Here is a 13079-nt window from a genome sequence, read left to right on the forward strand (position 1 = left end):
GTTCCTTCTCCTAGTGATTTGTTTGTTTCTGTTGTTGCTGTCAGTAACAATCATTTTATAACCTTCTATGTTTATTAATTCACTTGGTTGCTTTGGAGTGCAGCGAACAACTCACATGTGAAGTCTGTTAAGTCTGATATCCCGCATCCTTACAGGAAAGGAGCTTTCATGGGAAGGACCTGTCACAATAGCATGTATACCACTCTCGGGACAAACCACAGGAGTCTGTGAAATCATTTCAAAGCTGTGTAATGCACTTTCCATTTTAACATTAAGTAAAACCAGTATGCAAGATGTGCTGGCCATTTCCCATAGTAGTTACATTGCTTTATTTATTTTATAACATCATCAAAAGACATATTTCAACTTCTTCACATTTTTCTAATGACATTAGATGAGTTTCTGATTGGGCTTAGTATTTTACCAGAATAACAGTACCCACATTTAAAATGGCTTCAGGAATGCTGTAATGAGTATAAGTATAAATATGTTCAAATAATCATAAACCTCAACACTTGGATTTTGAAAATAAATTATTTGGCAATTACTAAGTTCAAAAACTCAAAATATATTCCTTAATACAAAATATACATCTATATATCTCAAAACTATGCTGAAAGCAGTGTATACTTTTCCTTAATCTTCAGAGTTACATATTATTTCAAATCAATAGTTTACTATTGGTACAACAACATTTTAAATAAATATTATTTTTTTATTTTTAATTTACATGTATGAATTTTTTATCTGCACGTATGTCTCTGTGCCACATCTAGGCAGTGCCCTGGAGGCCAGAAAAAGGTATTAGATCTGCTAGGACTGGAGTTACTGATGGGATGTGACCAGTCATGTAGGTGCTGGGATTTGAACCCTGGTCCTCTGGAAGAGCTGCCAGCGCTTTAACCACTGAGTTCTCTCTCTAGCCCCAATACTGAATATTTTAAATATTTAGCATATTATTAAATAATAATTGTTGTTCAGAAAATATTTCATTCTAAACAAGCATTCTAATAGCAAGATTAGGAATATACCAAAAGTTTTACAGAATTTTATTTCACTAAAAGTATTAATTTATAACTTCTTTATCTCAAAAAACTGTCCAACTAATTATAAGTAAAATCCTTTAACCTTTTGTACCAATTGGATTAAGGAAAGACAGGAGAGCCCAGAAATCAAAGACCTAATTCCTAAGGCTGGTGATGAGAATGCTCAGAGTGGATTATTTCAGCATCAGGTCCATGAGGTAAAACCCTTGTTATTGTTGATTATCACTTGAAGTGCTTCCTTCATCCTTTCCATTGTAGAATATTTAGGCAAGTCTAGAATATTGTGACATGTCAATGCTCTTGGGTTATCCTCTTCACTGAAAGTTTGAGGACAACGAAATATTATTCCATCAAACTGTAGGCCTTTTATGTGAAACCTATCGCATCCTGTAAGAAACACTAGAAAGGGACAGTTTTGTTAAGGTATTGCATATAAAAAACCTCAAGATAAATAAGAAGAAATTAAGGATTAATAAATATTGAGGACACTTTTTGTACTGCACAGGGGCAGGTATAGCCTGGAAAAGTCATAACATTTGGGTTTTGTTCTCTACAAATTCATGCCAATAATATATGTTATCTCATCCCTACAGGGATGAGAACATGAGGGAATGGGATGGTTGAGTTTTGGGAGGGACAGAGTGGGAGTACAATGAAAGAAATATGTTGATAGAGGGTTAGGGAGAAACCTGGTGCTAGGGAAATTCCCAGGAATTCACAAGGATGATCCCAGTTAAGACTCCTAGCAATAGTGGAAAGAGTGCCTAAACTGGCCTTCCCCTGTAATCAGATTGACGAATACTCTAACTGTAATCATAGAACCTTTATCCAGTAACTGATGGAAGCAGATGCAGAGATCCACAGGCAAGCACTGGGCTGAGCTCTGGGAGTTCAGTCGAAGAGATCGAGGAGGGAGTATCTGAACAAGAGGGGTCAAGACCATGATGAGAAAGCCACCCAGACAGCTGACCCGAGCCCCTGGGAACTCATGGACTCCGGACAGTCAGTTGGGGAGCCTACATAAGACTGAAATAGACCCTTTAATTGAATAATAATTGTGTGGCTTGGCCTTTGCGTGGGGCCCCTGGCAGTGGGACCATGATCAATGCCTGGTTCAGGAGCTGGCTTTTTGGAGTGGGATGCCTTGCTCAGCCTTGATACAGTGGGGAGGGATTCAGTCCTGCCTCAACTTAATGTGCCAGGTATTGTTGACTCCCTGTGGAGGCCTTCCCTTTTCTGAGGAGTAGATGGAGGGGGAGAGGTGAAGAGAGGAGGTGGGGGGAGAAGGAGGAAGCGAGGGAGGGGGAACTGTAGTTGGTATGTAAAACTAACTTAAAAATTTAAAATTAAAAAAGAATGATCTGTTACATTAAAAATGAATACCTATTACAATACTTACAGAGGAATTTTTTCTTTTCATCCGAAGTTAATTCGTGGAAAGCCTTCCAAAAGAGTCGAATAGTTGGATGTGCTTTGTGATATTCTTTTTCATAGACTGAATTCTTGAGAACACAAGAAAAAAAGAGAGTTTTAGGGGGGATATGTATTGGTAATTGGAAAAGTCAGAGAAGGTTTTAGGGGGCATATATATCAGTAAACTCACTTACATTTTCAAATTGCTCCCAGTCACAATCAGCATTTCCAATTATTGCTTTCATTAGTTCTTCAGGATGGAACTGTCTAATTATATCCTGGTTACACACTGTGTAAAATCCTCTATGAAATTCCTCATAAATGGTTTTTACAGAAGTATTAAAAATGTAATCAACATACTTAGAAACGTACATTTGCCTTGAGGGAAGAAAAATTAAAAATGGCATACTTTATCAGTGACTACAACATTATCTATTTTGCTTTTTTACTCTATTGGGAAATAAAAGTGTATTTCTTCCGTGTAGTGCTATAAAAGTCTGTACAACACCAGAAGATGAAAACCTGGCCAGCTAGAAGAAAAGTCCTTAGAGACTATAATAGAAGGGTTCAGACTTTGGTATGTTCTGATTTATAATTCCAATCTGAACATAAGCGCTCCTTGACTTTCAATAGGGATATATCCCAATGAGCTCATTAAACAAAGAAAACACATTTATTTTTTATTTTTATTTTTTAATATTTATTTATTTATTATGTATACAATATTCTGTCTGTGTGTATGCCTGCTGGCCAGAAGAGGGCACCAGACCCCATTACAGATGGTTGTGAGCCACCATGTGGTTGCTGGGAATTGAACTCAGGACCTTTGGAAGAGGAGACAATGCTCTTAACCCCTGAGCCATCTCTCCAGCCCTGAATTTTTATTTTTTAGATCTTCTTCAGGGGAACCAAACTTTTAAGACAGAGTCTTGAAAAGTTTGTCATAAAAACAGCACGTTGAAAACACTTTCGGGAAAAGGAATCAAGGAAAATCAAAAATATTAAGGCAACAAATCAAATGATATGAAAAACTCCTATCCAGTCATCAGATTGCCATACAAAAGTAACGTTCTCAGGGCAGGCACTTCTTTTCCTCCCCCAGTCTCTCTTCTAGCAACAGCTAATTTGTGGAAACAAGTTCTGCAAGGTCTGTCTTAGGCAGAATGCACTTTTCACAGTGTGATAGATATCCTGGTGGCAAGTGACACAGTGTGAATGTGGTTTGACTCTGTCTCACAAAGATTTATATGTTGACATTTGTTTCTCCCATTGTTGGGTATTATGAAGATAGAAACTTGATCTGACTGTAGTGTTTATGGTGGGGCCTTGGAGAAAGATTCAAGTAACACAAAATTGCCACATAGAGCCCTGTGATTGAACTCTGGTCACCTTCTAAGGTGAGTGAGAAAGACCAAAAGGGACACATGTTCATGCTCCTTAGGTCTTGTCAGGTGCTGCCCGCTCACACTCAAGATGCTGCCAGCGAGAAAGCCACAACAGATGTACTTCTTAGATTTCCAGAACTATGGGACAAATAAAAATCTTTTCTTTTTAGTTTCCCAGTGTTTGATGTTCCATTATAGTGATGGAAAGCAGGCTAAGTGGGGCTACTCACACACACCCCCATCTACCCCTTAAACTGTCTTGTGAACTAACTTGTTTAAACAACCTCCTTATGTCCTCCCCATAACCAGTCATGTGATGCTGAATGGTTAACAGCCGTTTTCCAAGAGGAAGGTGGGGGAGAGTAGGGTATAAAAAGACAGAGGAAGGGAAATACAGAGAGAAGGCAAAGGGAGGGAAAACAGAAAGGACAGAAAGGAAAACCTCATTTGTAACATTTGCCAATTTTTCTAATTATTCTTGCCATGACTGACATCAAGTTACTAATACTTTAAATAATAACCTTTGAACATTGATGAAAAATTTGCAATCAGATTCCATAAGCTTATACTAGCTGGTTTATTTGATACATTACATGGTAGTCTATTTGGGTATCTGCTTTCTACCCACTCTAATATAAGTTACACATTTTGTCTTTTTTTCACAACTCCATCACTAGTATCTGGAATATAGTTTAGCATAGAATAGGGCCTAAAAGTCTCTTAGATGACAGAAATATTTATTCCTGACCATTTCTTTTCTTCTCCTACTTGTTTATTATTTTAAAAGACAAGGAACTAAAATGAACATCTGAGAAGTTCAAATATATTTTAAATGGTATTGATACAAACATGTTATGCCTATTCAAAGTGGATAGTTTAGGTCTTAGCTCTTACCTGTTGGTTTGGTCCACAGGTACAGAGATCCCATCTGGAATTAAGTCGTCATCTTTTTGATCCCAGTGTATCTGTAACCAAAATGCAATTGACTGATAAATACAAACCCAAGCCCACTGTTATTGTCAGTGCGTTTTCCCTATAAGATTTAAAATGACTCGAAATAGATAACCATTTTTCAGTTCAGTCTTTTGTTTGTTGCGACAGAGTCTGTATATGTAGCCCAAGCTGGCCTCAAGCTTGCTATTGTCTCATGTATCTCCTAGGATGCACCACCATGTTCAACTCCAGACTTTTAAACACACACACGCGTGCACGCACACACACACGCGCACACACATTTAGTTTCTCGCGATTTTTGAGACAGGGTCTCTCTATGTAATCCTGGCTAACCTGCAGCTTGCTATATAGGCCAGGCTGGCCTTGAACACAAAGAGATCTTTTGCCTCTGCCTCTCAGCTGCTGGAAATAAAGGCAGGAGCTACCATGCCCTGCCATATAAAAAAAAATTTAAACCCTTCTTAATACATGTTATATTTGTATATTTCAAGCACAAATTACCCTGTTTAGTTGAGAACATTGTTTGAATCAAATAAATGTTTGCTATATTCATATATAAAAAGTCTGTAGATATAAGCTATACAAAATGAAAACCAGATAAGAGAAAAATTGTTCAGAAATAAATTATCTTTTAAAATGTGGATATTCCATGTTGAAGGTTCTATAATAAAATGGCTGTGTGTCATACATTCCTTGGCATGGGTTCAGTCTCCAGCAATTCCTCACCAAAACAAAACAAACAAACAAACAAAACCCAAAAAACAGATTAAAGCTAACCTATAATCTAGGTTTTTCTGTTACTCACGTAAAAATACATGTCAAGTTTTTCAACATCAGCAGCCTCACAATTGAGAACTTCTTGCAAATTCCTATTGAAAAAAAATAGTTTAAAATTACATATTTGATATTGTAAAATTTTAAAGTAATAATCACTCAATGGGGAAAAATTAAGTAATATCGACATGTACAAAATTCAGTTTAAAATTTCTCTCCTACTCTTTCCCACTCATCTTCCTAGGATTATCTTGATTTAAAATTTGATTTGTTAGTCTACCTTGTTGATACTGCTGCATATTGTGAAATGATTACACAGAGAAGCCCTTACCTCTAACATGGGGAGAATTTATTTTGCAAAGTCTGGAGATGTCTTTGGTTGTCATAGTTAAAGGCTGTCATCTAGTGAGTAGTGTTCTCAGACACTATTAAACCCATGACATTGCCCAGAACAATGTCCCACAAAGAGAATTCAAACAACCAGATGCCTGAGGTTATAGTGCAGTAGATGTTCTTGTCCAAGAGGGAGCAGGCCCAAGGTTTAGACCCCAATCAAACACATTAATAGTAGAAAAGCTAAAAAAATCTCAAAATTGCCAATCTTGAGAAACTCTGCTTTAATAAAAATCTACAACTAATAGTCCATGAAAAAGAATCTTTTCTCTCAATCTTTAGTCAACACTTTAAGGAAAACTTGTTGGCAGGAAAAGGATATTTCACGTAAATTCACTCAGTTACTAGTGACCCTAAGCATGCTTTCATTTTTTGATAAACCATATGTGTATATATATATATATATATATATATATATATATATATATGTATGTATGTATACATATACATGTGTACTTATGGGACTATATCTATTTATAACATATATATTTGCACTTACGGCACTATATCTATTTAAAAACCACATGTATATGCACTTATGGTAGGCTAATTCATAAACCACATATACATACACAAAGCACTATATTTGTAAACCACATCTATCTACATAAATTTATAGCGCTATATCTCCTTATAAATAATATCTCTGTATACACATACTAATAGCACTGTATATATTTATAAACCACATTTATTAATATAGTGCACTTTTCACATTCCATTTGTAAATCATATCTCTGTACACACACAAATTTATAGCATTGGATCTATAAACCACTTCTATGCATATGGACTCGTACACCACTGCACCTATGTATAAAACAAATCTATACATCTATCCATTTATAGCACTATCTTTATTTATAAACTACATGTATATATGCATATACATACCTAGTACTGTATCTACTTATCAACCATATACATATGCACGTATACACTGCGTATATTTATCAATCATATATACATGTATGTGCACTTATAGCACAATATGTATTTATAGGATACAAACAATAGCAGATGCGCATTCTGAGGACTGTCCTGTGCACTTTCCACCTTGGAAAACAGCCCAGGTCCAAACTCTTTTTATTGTGTTGGTAGTGATCAGAGGAACATCTGACTTTTCTTCGCTTTGAAGGCTGCCAAGTCATGCTAATGCTCATCTGAAGGGCACACAGCATTACAAGTGAAGACCTTCCTTGTGTGTGATACGATTTATGCTTCAGCAGCTGGCCTTAATACTGTTCTTGACAAGCAACGCATGTACTTACGTTCCCAAGGAAAGACTGAGTTCTTTTAAATCTTCCAAAGTTGTCTTTTTTTTCAGAAGTTTTTTATACAAAGCCAGTGGGAAAGGAAGTTTGACAACTTTTAAGTTGGATAGGGAGAGTCCACACAAGATCCCAAAGAGGAAATATCTCTTCTTCTCAAACTTAGGCTAGAAAATAAAATAAAAAAAATCCTAATGTATTATACATAATTAGTTTTACAAAGACACAATTAGACTAATGAAGAACAAATTTTACCTCCCTTTTCTAATTAACATCACAAGTTAGACACAAACTGGGTTTAAAAAGAATAAACATTTCATACTCTCTCTAAGTTATAGTGAAATTTAAATATCTTCCATAACGTTCTTTCTGTTGTTTATGTTTGTTTGCTTGACACATACAGGATGTTCTCAAAACTCACTGTATAGTTGAGGGTGACCTTGCCTGTACCTCCCCAATGTGGGCTTATGGCCATGTGCCAGCACGCCCAGCTTCTTGCACAATTTTTAATATAAATTAAAAATACAGAACATTAAGTAGACTTTTGTTACTGATAGCGTATCTGAAATGTAGAAACAAACACTCAGGAGCAATTATAGTTTTCCTTTGTAACTTTAAGGTCCTGGCCTTCCGATTCACGGAGAAAAACAACCGTGAGGAAGGAAGGTGGTTCTGCATTGACGCTTCAAGTTAGCAGAACAAATGCCAGATGAGTGTGATGTGAACGCACACTCAGCAATGCAGCCCCGCGTGGAGGTTGACCATTGGAGTAGCTCTCACGGGCCCCTTTCTCACTCTGGCATCCTGTCTTACCGTGGCTTCTCTTAGCCTGCAGAAGATCCTGTCATGATACCCTGTGCCCAGAGTCCTCGCGAGAGCCAATGAATGTCAGCACTATGTATGCCCTTGGACTTCTAGAGCTCTGAGCTACATAGGCTGCTTAACAAAGAACTCTGGTAGCGCATTAAAGGGACAACAAGAATAGCAGGCTAATACAGCTGCCTTTACTTTTCCTCTCTGCATTGTGTAGTCCTGGGTAGAAAACCAAACCAAAACTAAGCTTTCCAGGACCAAACTGCAGCCCAAGGGAGGAAGTATCACTAGAATGACATTCGAGGATCCTTACTCCAGTGCCATTCTTGCGGTTAGCGGTCTGTGGGGGTCAGTAACTCAAAGAGTGATAATTCTCCCCACTTTCCTTGACGTAGTAACTCCTCAGAGAGAATTTTGAAATCAGTAAAAAGTAGAGTACAATCTCGAAAGGCCTCTCCTAACCTAGTCTGTTTGCTAGCCCTTAATTTGTAACATGTACTTTGGTGAAACTTTCCTCTTTTATCAAGCCATATGCTTTTTTTTTTAAATTGGGGGTATGTGTGTGTCTGTTTTCTACTGAGCAAAACAGTATGAATATGCTTAAAAGTGAGGGCTTTGCTGAATGTGGTGCATGCCTAATTCAAGTACTTAGAAGATAGAGGCAGGAAGATTGTGAGTTCAAGGCTAGCTTGGCATACATAGTTAGACACTGTATAATAAAATGTATAAAAAGACAAAATGAAAAAAATTGTAGTCAAATTAACTAACTTTCAAACTCAAAAATTACCTCTAGTATTCTATCAACAGTTTCTACTAATTTGAAACATTCTATACTATAACTCTCAAAATTAAGGAAAAACAACCACTCCTTAGAGATTACATAATCAGTTTTAGGATATCCATGTGATAGAATATCACTCCACAGTTGAAAAAATAAGAAATGAACTATGAGCACATGCCATGGCATGGATGCATCTCAAAGTAATTATATTCACTTGAAAAAGACAGATACTAAATTTGACCATATTTAATTTCATTTATATAAAAATATGGTTCACTCTTCAGTGACCGGAAGCAGAGCAGTGGTTGCTTAGGAAGGGTGGATGTAGGAGTGTGAGAGAGTCTTTGGCAATGATGTACACATTTGTTATTTCACTGGTTTGTAAGTATATCGTGAAATTGGGTATTTTCTGTGTCTATTATATTTCAATGACACCTCATTAATACTAAAATCTAATATGTATAGGAATCACCGAGGGGATTTTATATGAGTCATGAGTTCTGATTCTGTAGATCTTGAGTAGAGCCAGAGTGATGTTCTTTTATTTGTTTGTTTTGTTTTGTTTTCCTGAGCTCACCAGTAACAGTTCAAGCTGCCCTCAAGCTTTGCCCCTCTACATGTGCCTTGAACACGGGTTAAGTATGCAATACCACACCTAGATAAGTCTGGTTTTCTACATGCTGCCAGATCATGCCATGGCACAGCTACTGCTCCGTGAGTAAGGCGGTACTACTCAACATGGGGAAGCCGGGCCATACAGTCCTAATTTTACACTGTTATCTATGGTCTGCATATTGCAGCATTTACTATGTTTTATGAGAAAGACATAACTTACATTGACAGGAAACCACATGCTGGAGCTCTTTTCGGGATACACAAACATTCCATATTTGGGGTCTGTCATCTCTTCAAATATATAGTGGAAGAACTCTGAACTCGCCCCTGCACTCTTAGCACTCATTTCTTTAATAAATTCAACCTATAGGAAGAAAATTTATTTCAAGGCTCTTAGTCAAAATATAGCTTTTTGCCCTTAATGGAAAAACCTCGGGCCTGTCCTGACCATTCCTCGAATTCTCTAGAACTGCCAGACCCACACACTGCTTTATCTTCTCATACTCTATTTTCCTTCAGTGTTTGCTGCCGAGTTGTGAAAGCCAGGAGCCCACTGATTCTCAGGTTGATTAGACCATGAGTACATGGATCCTTTAGACTGACATACTCAACACTGGAAGAAGGAATAATATCTTCGTATAAATTTTGATATGCTTCAAACCCTTGAGCCATAACAATTTCCAGTGATTTAACCTTATTGTCTGTCTTCATATTAGCTTTTAGACTGTGCAGACTTGTCTCTAATGATCAGCCTTTTGGTTTCTCCAGCCTCTACCTCTGGTAAGCAGCCCTCTCAGTGACTGTGAGCTAAGCACCTTTGCAGTAAATTCGTTGTCATAGCACCCACTCCTGCATCTGGATTTCATGACCTAGTACTGACTTCATTTTACTCTGCCTGCTCTGACAATTCCTTTTCTGGCTAATTCCATTTCTTTCATTCATTTATATATCGAATACATGGTGCTGGAGATTGAATTGGGCCCTCAGGCAGGCTAGGCAAGCACTCTGCCACTCCCTGGCCCTATTGTTTGAATATGAGCATGCTTAAGCTTCATTCCTACAGTGTTCGTTCATCTTCTACTCTAGCTGAGAAAGCTTTTCTGCTGGTCTTTGAAAAAGCTCTTTGGCCTGGTCAGGACTCATAGTGAGGGCAAGGATTAGGAAGGACAGTCTTGTCATGCTTGGTCTATTTTTTATCTGTCTTGAAGCTAACATATTTCTTCTTAAGGACAGTCATTTTCTATAGAGGAAAGAATGTTCTATCGATATCCCCAGAAAGTATAAGAAAACTAGATACAAAGGGAGTCTGATTTCTAAAATCAAACTGTTTTGTTTTGTTTTCGACTTGAATTATTCACTGAGAAGTCATCCTCTCTGGTCTGAGTGTTATCCTCCAGGATTTGTTTTCTTTGGAAGCTTACCACATTCCATTCCCTTAATGGAAAGGGGGAGCTTCTAGAAACCTTAAGACCTTAATCACCATAGTTGTGAATGCAACTTCTTAATTATGAATGTCCCCTCCCACAATAAAAAGTTCAGCAAGACCTCTTTCTTTACCGTTAGTGGTTTCCTAAGGTCAGAGTTTTCAGCTTGTCCTAACTGGCACAAGGCATCTTCAACCAGGTGGCTTCGTCTGACTCTCAGTGTAAAGAGTACTGGTCTCATGCTTCCTTGAGGTGCCATGGTGTCACACTTTTAGAAAAAAACAATTTTCAGTTGGTTCTCCTTTGGACCTTTAAGGCTATCATGGATAAAAGCGAATGGTGAAACAAGCCTACAGTCTCTGTGAGTAGAAACTGGAGGATCAAACCTTCAAGATCTGGGGCCAGTGAGCTAGCTAAGAAGGCAAAGGAGCTCGCTGCCAGTCCTCCTAACCACAGCTTCCTCTCGGGAACCTATATGCTAGAAGGAGAGAACGGACCCAAGCAAGTTGTCCTCTGAACTCCGTATGTGGATGGCAACATAAACACAAACAGCACATAATTGTAAACATGTTTTAGAAAGAAATTAAAGACTGCCTTGATTAGATACCAGGTTCACATTCAAGGCCAGCCTGGTCTACCTGATTCCCCACTTTTTTACAAAAAATAACCGTAGCTTTTTTGTTTGTTTGTTTTTGGTTTTTTTTTGGGGGGGGGGTTGCTCCTTTTGTTTTTCTCTTGCTGAAGGTCTCACCAGGCAGCCAAACTTCCTTGAATTCATAATACACCCCTCCATAAACCTCCTGAGGGCACAAAGCACCGGGCTTGATTTACATCTAATATTTCTAATAAAATATCTTTTATGTCTTACTGCCAACACTCTATACATTTATTATTTAAGGAAGGTGCTATTAAACCTTTACAGTGTAAGATAATGCAATTACAGGATCAAACAAGCTGTGACATCTCATGTTTATGTGCAAAAATTAGTGACTGGGCATGAACAGTCAAGTTATTAAAACTGTCTAAGATCCCTTACTGTAGCATCAAACATGCTAAGTGAACGATCTGCCACCAGTCTTCAGAAGCCCAATGTTATCACCTAAACCTCAGAAATGACTCTAAGGGCTGTGGATGAGACAAGGGGAAATGTCAGCAATAGGAGGAAGACAAAGGGATGACGTTCTCTGAGAGGATACACTCTACAAATCATAACCGTCCATGTTGGAAGTCTCTAAAACTGCCGCCAGGAGTCACACTGTTTTGGAGCACTGTTCTGACCATTCTAAACAGGAGTGCCTTGAGCCTCCTAAATCATCCATACTTCTTCCCTACCATAGGCCTTGGTCTTGCTTTTGCTAAATTCCTTGGTATTAGGAGTTTAACAATGGCCTTGGCTAACCTTGATTTAACCTTCAACACACCTCAGAGCCTTCAGGTCTACCACATGGACAATAAAGCAATATTTAGAAATCATGATACAAGACAGTTCCCTTGGGGTCTGCCTTATAGTAGTGATAGCTTGATTAATGGATAACAAGTTTCTAGATTAGATGTGACTGCCCTTATAAGGTTTCTGTCATCTTAGATAAGGATGTATGTGACTCTGGACTGGGGAACTCCTACTGCAGATCTCTGCAGCCACCACATACTGAGACATTTATATAGTTCTACTAGATTGTTCTGTTATTCCCCTTTCCCCAATTCTTTATTGACTTCTGTGTTCAGAACTCTGTAGTTCTGAGATGCTTCAGCTACACTGACTTGACTTCTAGACCACATTGTCTAGAAGGATGCACAGGATGTCTGAGGGATGCACAGACCACTGACTGCAGCAGGCAGAAATACCTGTAATTTCTCTTGCCTAGTGAAGACCTGAATGGAGACTCTCCATCTGACCTTATGGTCCAAATTATCTCCACTTGTAAATTTTCCCACGCTCTCTTCTGTGAAAGTCCCTGAGCCTGTAGGGAAGGGTTAGGCTATGGACCCTATCACTGAAGATGTTGAGTACTTGACTCATAGAACATGGAGAAATCAAGAAGTAGATTTGGAAGCTGCATTCCTACTGACTCAGAGGCAGTACACACAAGGCAAACACAAGGGAAGTGTTTTCAGAACCCAACAGGGCAGTTGCACATATGAACTCATAGTGATTGGGACAGCATGCACAACAATTGAGCAGATTCAACCCAGACAAATCCCAGCGTGGA

The 13079-nt window shown here is 38.2% G+C and overlaps 1 protein-coding gene across 1 annotated transcript in view; it reads right to left on the reverse strand.

The window, feature by feature from the left end:
* Positions 1-239: 239 nt before the first annotated feature.
* Positions 240-13079, reverse strand: part of Herc6 (HECT and RLD domain containing E3 ubiquitin protein ligase family member 6) — a 55918-nt gene continuing 43078 nt past the window's right edge. Inside the window, exons 16-23 of the mRNA XM_075955503.1 lie at positions 11003-11137; positions 9666-9809; positions 7237-7403; positions 5604-5667; positions 4739-4809; positions 2654-2837; positions 2446-2548; positions 240-1445 (exon numbers count right to left, since the gene is read on the reverse strand). Coding sequence (XP_075811618.1) covers positions 1231-1445; positions 2446-2548; positions 2654-2837; positions 4739-4809; positions 5604-5667; positions 7237-7403; positions 9666-9809; positions 11003-11137 — 1083 coding nt within the window. The 3' untranslated portion in view covers positions 240-1230. The remainder of the gene's footprint in view (positions 1446-2445; positions 2549-2653; positions 2838-4738; positions 4810-5603; positions 5668-7236; positions 7404-9665; positions 9810-11002; positions 11138-13079) is intronic.

The sequence above is a fragment of the Microtus pennsylvanicus genome, chromosome 21 (genome assembly GCF_037038515.1).
Source record: "Microtus pennsylvanicus isolate mMicPen1 chromosome 21, mMicPen1.hap1, whole genome shotgun sequence".
Taxonomy (NCBI): domain Eukaryota; kingdom Metazoa; phylum Chordata; class Mammalia; order Rodentia; family Cricetidae; genus Microtus; species Microtus pennsylvanicus.